General features: G+C 36.0%; 1 protein-coding gene across 1 annotated transcript in view; it reads right to left on the reverse strand.

Moving 5' to 3' along the window:
* Positions 1–1,444: 1,444 nt before the first annotated feature.
* The window catches only part of FERMT1 (FERM domain containing kindlin 1), a 33,291-nt gene continuing 22,337 nt past the window's right edge, over positions 1,445–12,398 (reverse strand). Inside the window, exons 9-14 of the mRNA XM_063444003.1 lie at positions 10,746–10,870; positions 9,333–9,439; positions 7,460–7,681; positions 5,674–5,798; positions 5,436–5,577; positions 1,445–2,684 (exon numbers count right to left, since the gene is read on the reverse strand). Of these exons, the coding sequence (XP_063300073.1) occupies positions 2,511–2,684; positions 5,436–5,577; positions 5,674–5,798; positions 7,460–7,681; positions 9,333–9,439; positions 10,746–10,870 (895 nt within the window). The 3' untranslated portion in view covers positions 1,445–2,510. The remainder of the gene's footprint in view (positions 2,685–5,435; positions 5,578–5,673; positions 5,799–7,459; positions 7,682–9,332; positions 9,440–10,745; positions 10,871–12,398) is intronic.

The following is a 12,398-nucleotide window of genomic DNA, read 5'->3' on the forward strand; positions in this document are numbered from 1 at the left end:
TGGGCGTATCTGAGAGGGGGGGTACTGTCAGGGTACCTGAGGCCTCTACCTCCGAAAGAGGTAGAGACTTAGTAGTTAACTCCTCCAGCAGGTCGGCTTCCTCCATCCCTCGCGGCTCTCCTAGACACTCTCACGCCGGCCGCGAGGGATCCGTCTCATTTTATGACGTCACGCACGCTGCCCGACGTCATGACGTCAGTCCGGACCGATCTGTCACTCAAGTGACTGGAAGCCACTCAGGACTCGTCGGAGGCGGGTATACTCACTGTAACCAGGGTATTTAAACCTGTTTCTCCCTTTCACTCATTGCCCTGTCGTGGTTCTAGCCTGTCTAGTCACACAGTGCTCTGGCGATTTCAGTTATTCCTTTGGTTCCGACCCGGCTAGTTTGACTTACTCTGTTTCCCTCTGGTATCCTTGACCCGGCTTGTTCCTCGCTCACCTGTCCTCTCGTTCCCTCGACCTCGGCTTGTTTCTGACCATTCTCTTTACTCTCCGTACGTTAGTCCGGCCATTCTAAGGTCCGGTATACGTACCCTGTCCTGTTTGTACTTTGCGTGTTGGATCCCTGTCCCGATCCTGACACTTAGCCAATCCAATTCTTTCCTATTGAAAAGGATTGTGATTGGCTGAGATCACCACTTCTGATAATGTCAGCCAAGGGCCAGAAACAGCAGACGAGAATAAAGGTAAGATTTTACTATATTTAGGTGGGGTTAAGGGGCGGGGCAGGGAGGCTAGATGGTGTTCTTAACACTATAGAGTGAGGAATACATGTTTGTGTTCCTGACCCTAGAGTGTTGCTTTACATCTTCTGAAATTTGTTAATAAGATATTTTGCTAAGTTTTTATATAATGTTCTATATTATGCAAAGGGAGAAGTTATTATTATATTTAACACTAGTTATTACTACCCTGTAAGGAGACATGTATCAGTTGTTTAATCAGCGTGATATGATTTTTAATATTTAATATGTCCATAAAAATGTTTGTGTAACTGTTACAGACATGCTGTGATCGTGTTGAGATTCAGAAAGATGTGATGTAGATCAATTTCTTTAATAATTATTACAATCTAGCTACATAGGCGTTGCTACAGACTTCTGTCTAAATATCATTATTTTCAAACTTTTACTATAACAATCTAAAGTTTTCATACTTTCAACTAAGAAATATAGACAAGTGACTATGGAATTGTAAACTTGTCAGTTCTCCAAAATTTCAGTGTAGTGACCAAATCCCAAGTCTTTGCCAATGAGCATTTACTATCTTACAAAGTCAAATCTTAGACAATTGCACATCTGTAATATGGCATTAAATGGTGAAAAATGTATGAGCTTTTTTTTGTTCCTTCATTGTGTCTGCTAACACATCAGAGATCATCACATTGGAAGCAAATAACTCATAAAACACTAAAACAATATTTTAATTTTTTAATTTTTTTTAATAAAACATTTTTAAATATACAGTGCAGTGAACTCCACATATTTAGTACTTAATTTTGTGATATGGGGTTAGTGGTTGATAGGGAACATTTATTGTGTTTAGGTTCACCTAGGCAAATGACTGTTATGTACATGATAACACGTATGGAGTAGACATGTATTGAAATTTGTTATAAGTAAATTTCCAAATAAACTTCATGGCAATTCTAGGATTAGATAATTCATAGCATTCAGTTTATTCAGAAATGTTTAAAGAACAAACCAATTTTTTTGAATCAGTTCATTAGATGATTGCTGTGAATTTTATTCGGACGAATACCAAAACATACTTTAACCAATGCTTTCAAAACCCCACTAGCACCAATGCAAACTGTAAAAATAGCATAAAAATCAGAAAGGATTTGCTGTAAATATGGCTTTATCAGTTTAGAAAATAAACCAAACCCAGCAATGGCAAAAACGAACCTGACAGTGTGTTGGTTTTTAGGGATGTTATCAGCATTTATGTGTGTAAATGGGTACGTTTCGTATCACACAGACAAAAAACTATTTTAAATTCTGTAGAATACGCACAGAATATTTTACATAACATTTGCTGCTTTCTACCTGTCACAATTTTGTGTATATGTGACCTACTGCAAAAAACATCCAGTGTTGGGTGAAAGTTGTCTACCAACTCGTGCGTGGCAACTACCTGTGAGATCAGGTAACAGTAGCCACTGTTACTACCTTATATAACTGTACAAATAGAATTAGGCCCTGATTGGCAGCTGAAGGGAACATTAGCAATTCAGTAAACATCTTGGAATGCTTTAGAGAAGTGATGGAAAGACATCAGAACTTGAAGATACCTCTGAGAGTTAGAAGGACCAACAAACAGTATTTGAAACAGTCCCAACTTGACCTGAGTTTTACTTACAAAGAATAATAGTATACAATGTTACATGTGAATAGTTCATTGACAGACTCTATATCTTGAATTCCACAGTAATGACTGGGTGCTCTTAATTGTCTGTTGTTTTGGCCAATATAATTATTAAGCAGAGTTTGAGCTTATTACTTGGCTCATTCTTGGCCTCCAGTAAGTTTATGGAAAAGATCTTCATCCAAAGTTTCGTTCTGGTCTTTGGAGCGAGTGGAGAGGAAAATATAACCCCCTATATATTCGTGGACCACTTTGCAGTTTGCACTCAGGCATTTAAAGACAACGGTTATTTTTGGATCAAAGTCAACGGTAACCTGAAAAATAAATAATGGGAAATGAATCAAGCAATACTATATATTATTAAAATGCAAGTACATTAAGTATACTTTCATTGCATCAGCTCAATTACTATTAATAAATGAAAATCAGAAAAATAGAAAATAAGAAAAAATAAAAGATTCTTCTTTCATTGTACTTTTATAGATTGTCATGACTGGTCACAGTTTCAATCAGGTAGTCCTGATCTGTACTCGATATTTTGAGTTCCTCAGTTTGATGTTACAAAAACTTTTTAAAAAACAATAAACAAAAAAAACAAAAAAAAACCAAATACATACAGAATTAAAGCAAAACTTGCTTATGTTGATGTATTGAAAGCCACGTTGGAGAACATCATCTAAATTGCTAGAACATGATGTGGATAACAACTGATTTCATAAAGTGTACATTTTTACAATTGTGTGCATACTGTGCACTAAACATTGACTTGCAGAAATTTGGTAACTAACTAAAATATCCAAAAACAGTCAACATAGAATCCATAAAATCTGTTAAGAATTTGATTTTCCAAAGGCACCATGTTGTCTTCAAACTGGCAAATCTTTTATCAGTCCACACTTGAGTGAGAATACCTCACTGTGTGATCTAATTGTGTGCCTTGGCTGAAATTAATTAAAAAATGACTAATTTTATGGAGAGTTAATTTGTTTAGTAAACAATCCATAAATGAATAACTAATTTCAAATGTAGCATGCAGATTATAATGTAATATTTTATATATCCTCTATAGATTAGACTCGTGCAAAAACTTTGTTTCAGCTGGTTCATCCAAATTAAATTCCTCTTAATCCATGCCAAAAGAGTTGTTCTGTCTGGGATTTACCCGAGGAGTTTTATTCAGTGGATAAGACTCCACAGTTAAATCCGGGACAAATTGTTTTCTTCAATTGTTGACTGAAAGGGATTTGATTCCGACAAACTGGCTTAAACAAATTTTCGCACAAGTCTGCAATAGCTTACTAAACATGCTATGCTACGTAAATTGAATAATTATCCTTCCAAAAATCCTGTTTCAGTCAGTGAGGTGGACTGGTGATAATCCACATTAGCACATTTTGTCCAGTTTATTGAGAATGTGCCGATAGCCAAAGAAACATCTTTCTTACTAAAAAATAAAATAACGAGTCTGACAATCTTCCAGTGACAAGGAATGTTAAGAATTTCTAGTGTTTGGGATTACGGACAGTTTAACACTATCCATTCACCAAAAAACAAACAAAATGAAAATAAAATGCTGTTATGTATCACCAGCATATCTCAAATTATCAGGTACAGAAACTCGAGTAATCATGTTTCCACAACTATCCCAGAGTTCCCAGCTCGACATGCAAATGAGCACAGACCGGCATCGTGTGTCAGACTTCATTCTGCATTTCTGTAGATGTCCTCAGGAATAGACACTGTTTTTAAAACAGCTTTTTTAAAACCAAAGCATTGGCTGTGGGGGCTGTGATCCAAAATGATCCATGATCAGAAAACAGCCATGGACTGCAGTTCCAACCATGTGGGTTTCATCATCATGGCGCCAGTTCTGGTGCAGAAGTTGAAGTCTCTCTGAGAGCATGTACGATGTTGTATGTGATTGGACCTGTATTATTTGATTTGCTAATACTGTTTTTTTTTATCCTGTTTTGAATTAAATTTTATTGAGGAATTGCATTGACATAGGTTTTTAAATAAACAAACAAACAAAAAAAACTAAACATTTAATTATGTATATTAAATGTATTTTATTTCAATATTTAATAATTATTAACAGCTATTCTTGCTCTGACTTCTGGTGGATGTGCTATTATCATGCTTTTTTGATTGACATTGTACGGCATTGTTCTCTATTAGAAACAAAGTCTTAAAGTGTTTAAAATGTACAAAAAAAGTGTTATGTAGTAAGCAACGTTTTAACTATGCAATCGGCTTGCGATAACAGTAGAAAAAGATTGGAATTGAGTGATTTAGAGAAAATCAACATTCAAGATCCAACCCACTCACTGATTTACCAACATGTTCAGGTGAGTGCAGCCCTCCTGGTTTTATATTTAGAGAAAAAACAACTAATGGGCACAGAACAGGTGGATCAGAAACACACAGGAGCAGAACTAAAAGGGCTGTTGACAAATGTTAGATTTCTGGAGAGAGAATTAGAGGGGAGTCACATATTAGGGCAAAATCGCCAAGTTTGCAAAAAAAAATCTACCTATCTATTTTTAACCTGAAACATGCAGCTCTGTTGTTAATGGTTTAGTGAACTAACCCCTAAAAATGGTATTTCGGAAATAAGGTAGGGCACTAGCAAAGCTACGTGTGGTAAGCACGTCACGTAAACCAATTTTTAACCATTTAGGGTCTGTAAAAACATACAAAAGAATGAACATGTGTAGTAGCAGCTATAGGTTAGTAAAGGAAAAAAATGCAGTAATTTTGGAGTATGGGATGAGAAAAAGACCCATCAATACTATTTTTTCAAGACGGTGGTGCCAATCATGAAGACCAAGTAGGAAATAAAAAAAAAGTAAGTAGCAGTAGGTCTGAGGTTCATGAGTGAGCGTTGGGTGTTTAGTGAGGCTACCCTAAGGTCTTGCGAGGTAAAAGATAAAGAAGTTACAGAGCCACATTAAGGCTATTAGTTGTAGATTGATGGACAAAGGTGAAAGTCTACCAACAAACAACCGAGAGGAACAATCAGATGATCTACAAACACTGAGATACTATTGATTCTCTAAGCCCACCTGCTGCATTTCCCAGTGTACGTTCCACTGCTTCATATTTGAGTATCTCCAGGTTGTAATTAGGTCCCCGGTTGCAATGTCAATTCTTATAAGTCTGTTGTAGGACACACCAAGAAGATCATCTTTCTTGCTCCCGACAAACCTGTAAAAATTGTACAAAAAATATATATTAAGTTGAATTGCAATATTGTACAGTGAATGATAAGATATGCCCATTAAGATAAGGAAATTAAACTACCTTACGAGATAATAGGCCAGTCCAAATTCTGGCAGAGATTGCCATGCTTGAATAAATCTCAGTTTGGCTTCAATGAGTGGTATTTGTGCAATGTTCTGCTGTACTTCCAGAATGCGAGATGCCAACTGTAAAAATAATTCCAAACATATATATCCATGTAAAGATTCCGATTATAAAGATGTATGAGAAAATAATTACGGACATTGGGTAATAGATCTAAAAATGTCCATAGCATTTTATAAATTGTAGAATGACATCTTGACCGAAACACCCGTAGACAATATGATATTCTGTGCATTCTGCACAAAATTAGGCAATGAAGAAAAGGCAAACATCTAAAATCTAGTTACATGTCTAATCTAACATTTTCACATAATATTACACCTCTGATCAATATTGGGTCAAACCAGACGCAAATTAATATTTTTGGGGACATGACTAACTGGACCCTTGTTTGTGCATAGTACAAGATAATCGATGGGCACATTTATTTTTGATCTAGTATAATGTACGCAATGTAAAGCTTTTCATAAAGTTTTAAAAACTGGCTAACTGGGCAGTATAAAATGAAAAGATTTTAAAATAATGCTGGGAAATATGTTGAGCACTAAGAAAGCTAACATAAAGGAAAACTATTGGCACCAGAACCACTACAGCTTAAAGTAGCTATTCTGATGTCTAGAGTCTGTCTGTGCAGGCTGAGCAATGTAAACGCTGCCTTTTCTGACAAAAGACAGTATTTACGTTGCTGCTTAAGTCCATCTCTAGTGGTTGTCATTTGAACAGCCACTAGAGGGACATCATGGGTTCTATAATGCAAAGATTTCAGGAATGATGTTTAACTTTTCCACTCTCTGCATGGGGACAATGAATCCTCCCAGTAGGGATGCTGATATGCCTCGCATGCGCACAAACCAACGCATTGGACTGACTGAGAGTACACCAGCACACCAGCACACCAGGGTAGTAAAGGTGAGTACATTTAAAAAAAAAAATTAATCTAAATAGGTAGGATAACGCTATAATGTTTCTTTTAAGTTCAAATTTTTATTACAAATATATTGCTGAAAGGTCTGAACTATTTAATTTCAAGCAATGTTAAAGGGACACTTTACTTCCCAAAGATTAAAAAATCACTGTTTAGTAGACATACCAACAAAGAAAAAAAGGAATAATTATCTGCATACATGTTTTTAATAGTATATCTATAAACATCTTGCAGAAGCTGTAGATCTATTGTTTGAAGCCTATGCAAACTATCCCCTTCTAACCCCACCCAGACTTTCTCTGGCTGCCCAATCACATACTTGCCAATCCAGCTCAATGAGAAGACTTTGCTAGGCAGGTGCTCTGGGGAATTGCTGCATCTTGAGTTTAGCTCCACTGAGCTAACCAAACCAGGAAGTAATAGTACGTGTTGTCTGATTGACAGCGAGGGGACGTAACAAGATTAAATGATCAAAGTTTCTGTTTCTAATGAAAGCTGCACATTTTGTAAAATTAAGAAAAGAGGACACACTCTTCACATTTAAAGTTTAGGGGTCTGGAGGGTCCCTTTAAAATATAGCCTGGTTTTAAGAGTGAGTAAGATATATATATATATTTTCCCTGAGTGACAGATGTGTTGTCTTTAGTAGATGACAATGTTCATGTGGAATCGGCCCAATACCCACAATACTTGCAGAAAAGGTATAGTTAGTAATTTCTACTATAATTCCACTGTCAGTAGGAGCTTATTGAGAGTTACTTACTTATTAAAACAGACCATGAATATAAAGTTAAATACCTGTTTGGATTTGTATTTCTTTGAATACTTTGGTGAAACAAAGCACTCTGGTTTCATATCCACCGTTTCCATGTCAGTGGGTACTTGAGACGTATTATTTCTGTTTTTCATTTTCAGGAATGAAAGGATGCTTTGTACTTCGGGTCGATACGAGCTATCTGCCATTGTTTTTCCCTTGGATGCCAGGATGCAGGCAGCCATCCATTTGGCATATTGCGTTTCCTATAGAACATTGGGGAAAAAAAAAGGTTAAACCCTCAAGGTGTATGAAAACACTGAGACCAACTTCCTCAGTCAATTGAAGGTAAAGTGTTCATGGGCCAGGTGAACCTTTTATAGTGTCCTGGTGGAGTTGCTATGGCAGTAAATCGGAAAATGTAGCTTTTTTCCCCCTTAGTTTCTTGGTATTAAATTGCAAAAGTGGTAAACTCTTCATGGTGGGTGGTATCAGTAGAGGCAATTGTAAGATGTGTGCAGGTGTTAAATGTAGAAGTTGACCAGTTAAAGGGACACTATATAGTTAGGACTACAAATCTGTATTCCAAATGCTACAGTCTAAATGTCACTAGTTAGTTTTAGGCTGCAACTAAGAAATGTAAATAAATAATATACTTACCTTTTCTCCGGCGCCGAGTCTCTCTTGGCACTGCCACGGTCCAATCCAATGCCACCTTCAATTCTGCCTTGTGAATCATTGCATGCAATAATTATCTATAGCAAACCGAGATGGCACTGCGCATGCGCATATGACATCACAGACTTTTAGGATATGAGGGCCCAGAAGTAATAGTCCCAGCTCTCATATCCAGAGGGCTTGGAGTTGTTGCTTGAAGATGCACTTCCAAACATTCTAACTAGTTAAACTAAGAACTAAGAAGGGGGAACAACTGCAGGCACTATAACAACTTCATTTGGATGAAATTGTTATAGCAAGTACAGTGTTCCTTTAACCCCTTAAGGACCAAACTTCTGGAATAAAAGGGAATCATGACATGTCACACATGTCATGTGTCCTTAGGGGGTTAAACCTGTTGGTATTTTTAGCTACACGCAAATACCAGATGTTGGCATCTACAATGCTTATTGGCTGCTTTTCCCCAACAGGTATGGAAACAACCCCTATTTTGACGGTGGATGTGCACAGCGTATGGTGGAATCCAAGAAGGGATTCGTTGAGATTATATGCAAACAATCTATTGTTCGCATGTGTATAATCCTATGGTGATCAATATATAGTGCTAGAAAATAAAGAAAAGGATCAGTTACTGTTCATATTCTATTATTAAAATAAAAAGCCTCTTTTAAATGACGTATGAAATCGCAGAATCTAGAATCCAAACCCACATGGGATAACCAAAAATTCTTGTCCTAAAATCGTTAACCTTCTTTTTATTCTGCTTGTCCTTACAATATATATATATTATAATCACATAACTTTCTTTTTATTAATCATTAGGTAATGCTACAATGTATTATATTGTCAAATTTGCTTAATTTTATTTAATGAAAATACCTAATAAAATGTTTATTAACAAAGAAAAATATATAAACTATAAACTGGTCAGGGGTTGTACACACATGCCCAAGTACCTACAACAGACAATTTTCGGTAAATTCCACTGCTTAACAGGAATTGTGAATACTGCATTCTCACTAACAGGAACAGGAGAAAAACACAGACAAAAACTGTTTACTCCCCTACCAAATTGAGTGATATTATGCAAAGACACATTTTTGTTCTCTGCACGAAGTATTCCTTTTCATGAATTCATCTATATCCATTTAAAATAAATTGCCTAATATTGTGTGCGTATGCGAATCCTGTAACCTTACTAAAACACTTCACAACAAAATATGGTTTGTTTATACTTACGTTTTCACAACGCAAGTGTAATTCATTCATTCCTTCTGCAAAAGGTATTAATAATTTAATCCCGAACCTTCTCTGTGACACGTTAACATCAGGTACTATTTCACATCCTGCGAAATACATTAAGCAGATTTGTCAATGATATCTTTGCTCTTTATTAGAATTTAATTTTAAAATGTTACTGTATAAGGACGACCCGTGCGATTTGTTGTTATATTTTGTAGCATCTATGACCATCACGCCATGCCTTTACTTGCCCACTTCTGAGGACCCTGTCTATTTCAGCTTAATTCAAAGACATCTACAGACAACAGACTCCGGCTTCTAACCCTGCTCTTGTCAGAGTGAGACCGCTACAGATTACCCTGTACACTTCAAATATTTCTCCTTCTGGAGAATAATTACAAGGACCTACTTTTACTTTTATCATATTTGTTTTTTTAAATATAAATAGTGATGAATGAATGAATAAATTGCTATATTTTTATGTTTACTCATATAACAATATTATTTTATTATATGTAGGAGCCCTTGGGTGAAAGATCTTTATGTGTATTGGTCTAAAAAGTTCTGAATTTATTTACACACATATTTTATACAGTATGTATAGTGTGTGTGTGTGTGTGTATACATATATTATAATGTAGTTCTCGCTACACTGTACATAGATTAATTTGCATATTTAAATTTTTGGAGCTTCACCTATTTTATGTAATGAACAGGAGATATGGGAAAATTTTAAAAAGCCTTAACCTTAAAACCACAAATGTACTTTACACCCACACCAACGTTTACATATCTATGTATGGCACAAGCTGCATGATTTAATGATTATTTAATATGGTCCTCGTTGGGAGTTGGATTAAATATATGGTTTGTTTGTATGTATTATCCTTTCCATGCTCCCTTACATAGTATGAATTCTTTGGATTTAACGTCACACAATATAAACAAACACTAACCAGCTATGTACTATGTTTTACGATCTTATCAAAATAACATATTTGCAGTCACAACAGAAATAAACAGGAATAAAGAAGTCATTTTTAAACGCATGAATGCCAGTAAAACAGGTAGAACTGCAGCACAAGCTGTCATATACTTCCCTATAATTACGAAAGTATTTGTCTTGCAACAAAATGCCATCCAAACAGTTAGACAGACCAACTGCAGTGTATAGAATACTCAGGAACACAGCTGCTCCCACTGGGGGAAATGAGCAAGATAGCTGAATAGAATGGGTGAGTGATAGATGGAGGGAAGGGAATTGCATGATCACATAGAATGGGTGGGACATTCAGCTAGGTTTCTGACGAGGTGGCACCAGCAATTGAATGGAACTTGAGGACTGTAATCATAAAGTTTAAAAGGGCCTTAGTATGGAATGTTGTGCAATCAAATGTAGACATTACTCACCTCGAAGATTTAACTTCTCAATGGGTTCTCCATGTCCTGCTTCTTTACTTTTGAAATAAGATATGGATATATCTTTAAACACAAACCAATACTGCTTGTACGCTTTTAATGTTAGCTTTTTCGGCCTGAAAGGTAAACAGAAAGTTCTTATCAGCGGTGCCCTTTAAAGATTAAAACCGAAACTTTATAGCTTAATTTTAACACATTTATAACCATATTGTAAACAGCCAAACATTTCCTGCCTGTTACTAGTGCGAGGCCACCTGGTTTAGACAGATGGACAACTCTGTAATTATTGCAATTCACAGAGCTCATAAAACACAATTCAAGCCGCCTCTAAACATGACAAGTATGAATGCAACTGAATAAGGCTGAACGCTGGAACATTTATGGTTTTGTTCTTCACACAATTATATATTAAAGATAACCTAGGTGTGTACAAGGGGTGGGCCGTGTGTACCCAGGCACATCATAAAGCATGATCAATCTGGGTGAGCACATTACCTGGTAAAATGCACACATCACTATAATTGACTACCTACAAGGGTTTCACTAGAGGAAAGAAATTGTGTTTTGTGCCATATCTGTTACGTTTGTATTGTGTAATAAATGGTTGATTTAAAATGTAAAAAAATACATTGTTACTTTTACAAAATATAAATATCCCTACACCAATGAAAATGACTTATGTCAAATGGAGCTGCATCCCTCTATTAGTAACACGGCTGATGATGCTAAAACAAGACTTTGTACATGGTGATTTAAATGAGAATTTTCATAGTTGGAGTCTATTCTAATAATGTTGCCTATTAATTCCGTAGAGTCTGATTTGTAGCATGTTATTTAGAATTGTAAATTACTAGATATAAACTAATTGCAGAACTTTCGACTAATTAGTGAATGACATATAAAGTATGTTCAATTCTATAGCACACAGTTAGCCTGATGATAATTTCATTTTTCCCATACCGCTATCCAATGCCAGCATGTGAGGGGTTAAATAATGAAATAAGTTATCCAGCTGGGCATCTGCCCACCGGTTTCTTTCCCATCCTATTAGCAGTGGGATTGAGTAAAATGTAATAACTATTGGGGGGGGGACACATTCCAGTCAATGATATGTGGGTCAAATAGTTTTTCCTCCATCAATATGTCCTGTCCTGCAATATGACTGTTTAACACGTTCCCCTGCCCCACATGGAGTGTCAGGTGATGTTTTATATTTCCATATAACATTGCCTGTTCAGCCAAATATTATTATTATTATTGCCATTGATATAGCACCAATTTAGTTTCTGCATTACTTTGTACTAATAGCCACTGCAGTCATGAAACAATTCCACAAACATATACATATACAATATATTCAAAATCAACTATACTGTCAGCACTTTCTACAGACAAATAATACAAATTGCACAGGATGGGGTAAGCAGTTCATAGTTAATATCAGTTTTTCTATTATTGTACTGCACTAACATACTCCTTAGTGCTGTACAGTGAGGACGTAATTGTGGTGAAACATGTTTGGGATTCAGGTATTCAGGTACATGAAGGTCTTAGTCAAGCGAGCTTACAAAAGGAAACAGGGGTGTAATTACATAAAATGTTATAGGGGAAGCTACAAATTATAGAGAAAGGAAGACAGACATT

The sequence above is a fragment of the Pelobates fuscus genome, chromosome 2, assembly GCF_036172605.1.
Source record: "Pelobates fuscus isolate aPelFus1 chromosome 2, aPelFus1.pri, whole genome shotgun sequence".
Lineage (NCBI taxonomy): Eukaryota > Metazoa > Chordata > Amphibia > Anura > Pelobatidae > Pelobates > Pelobates fuscus.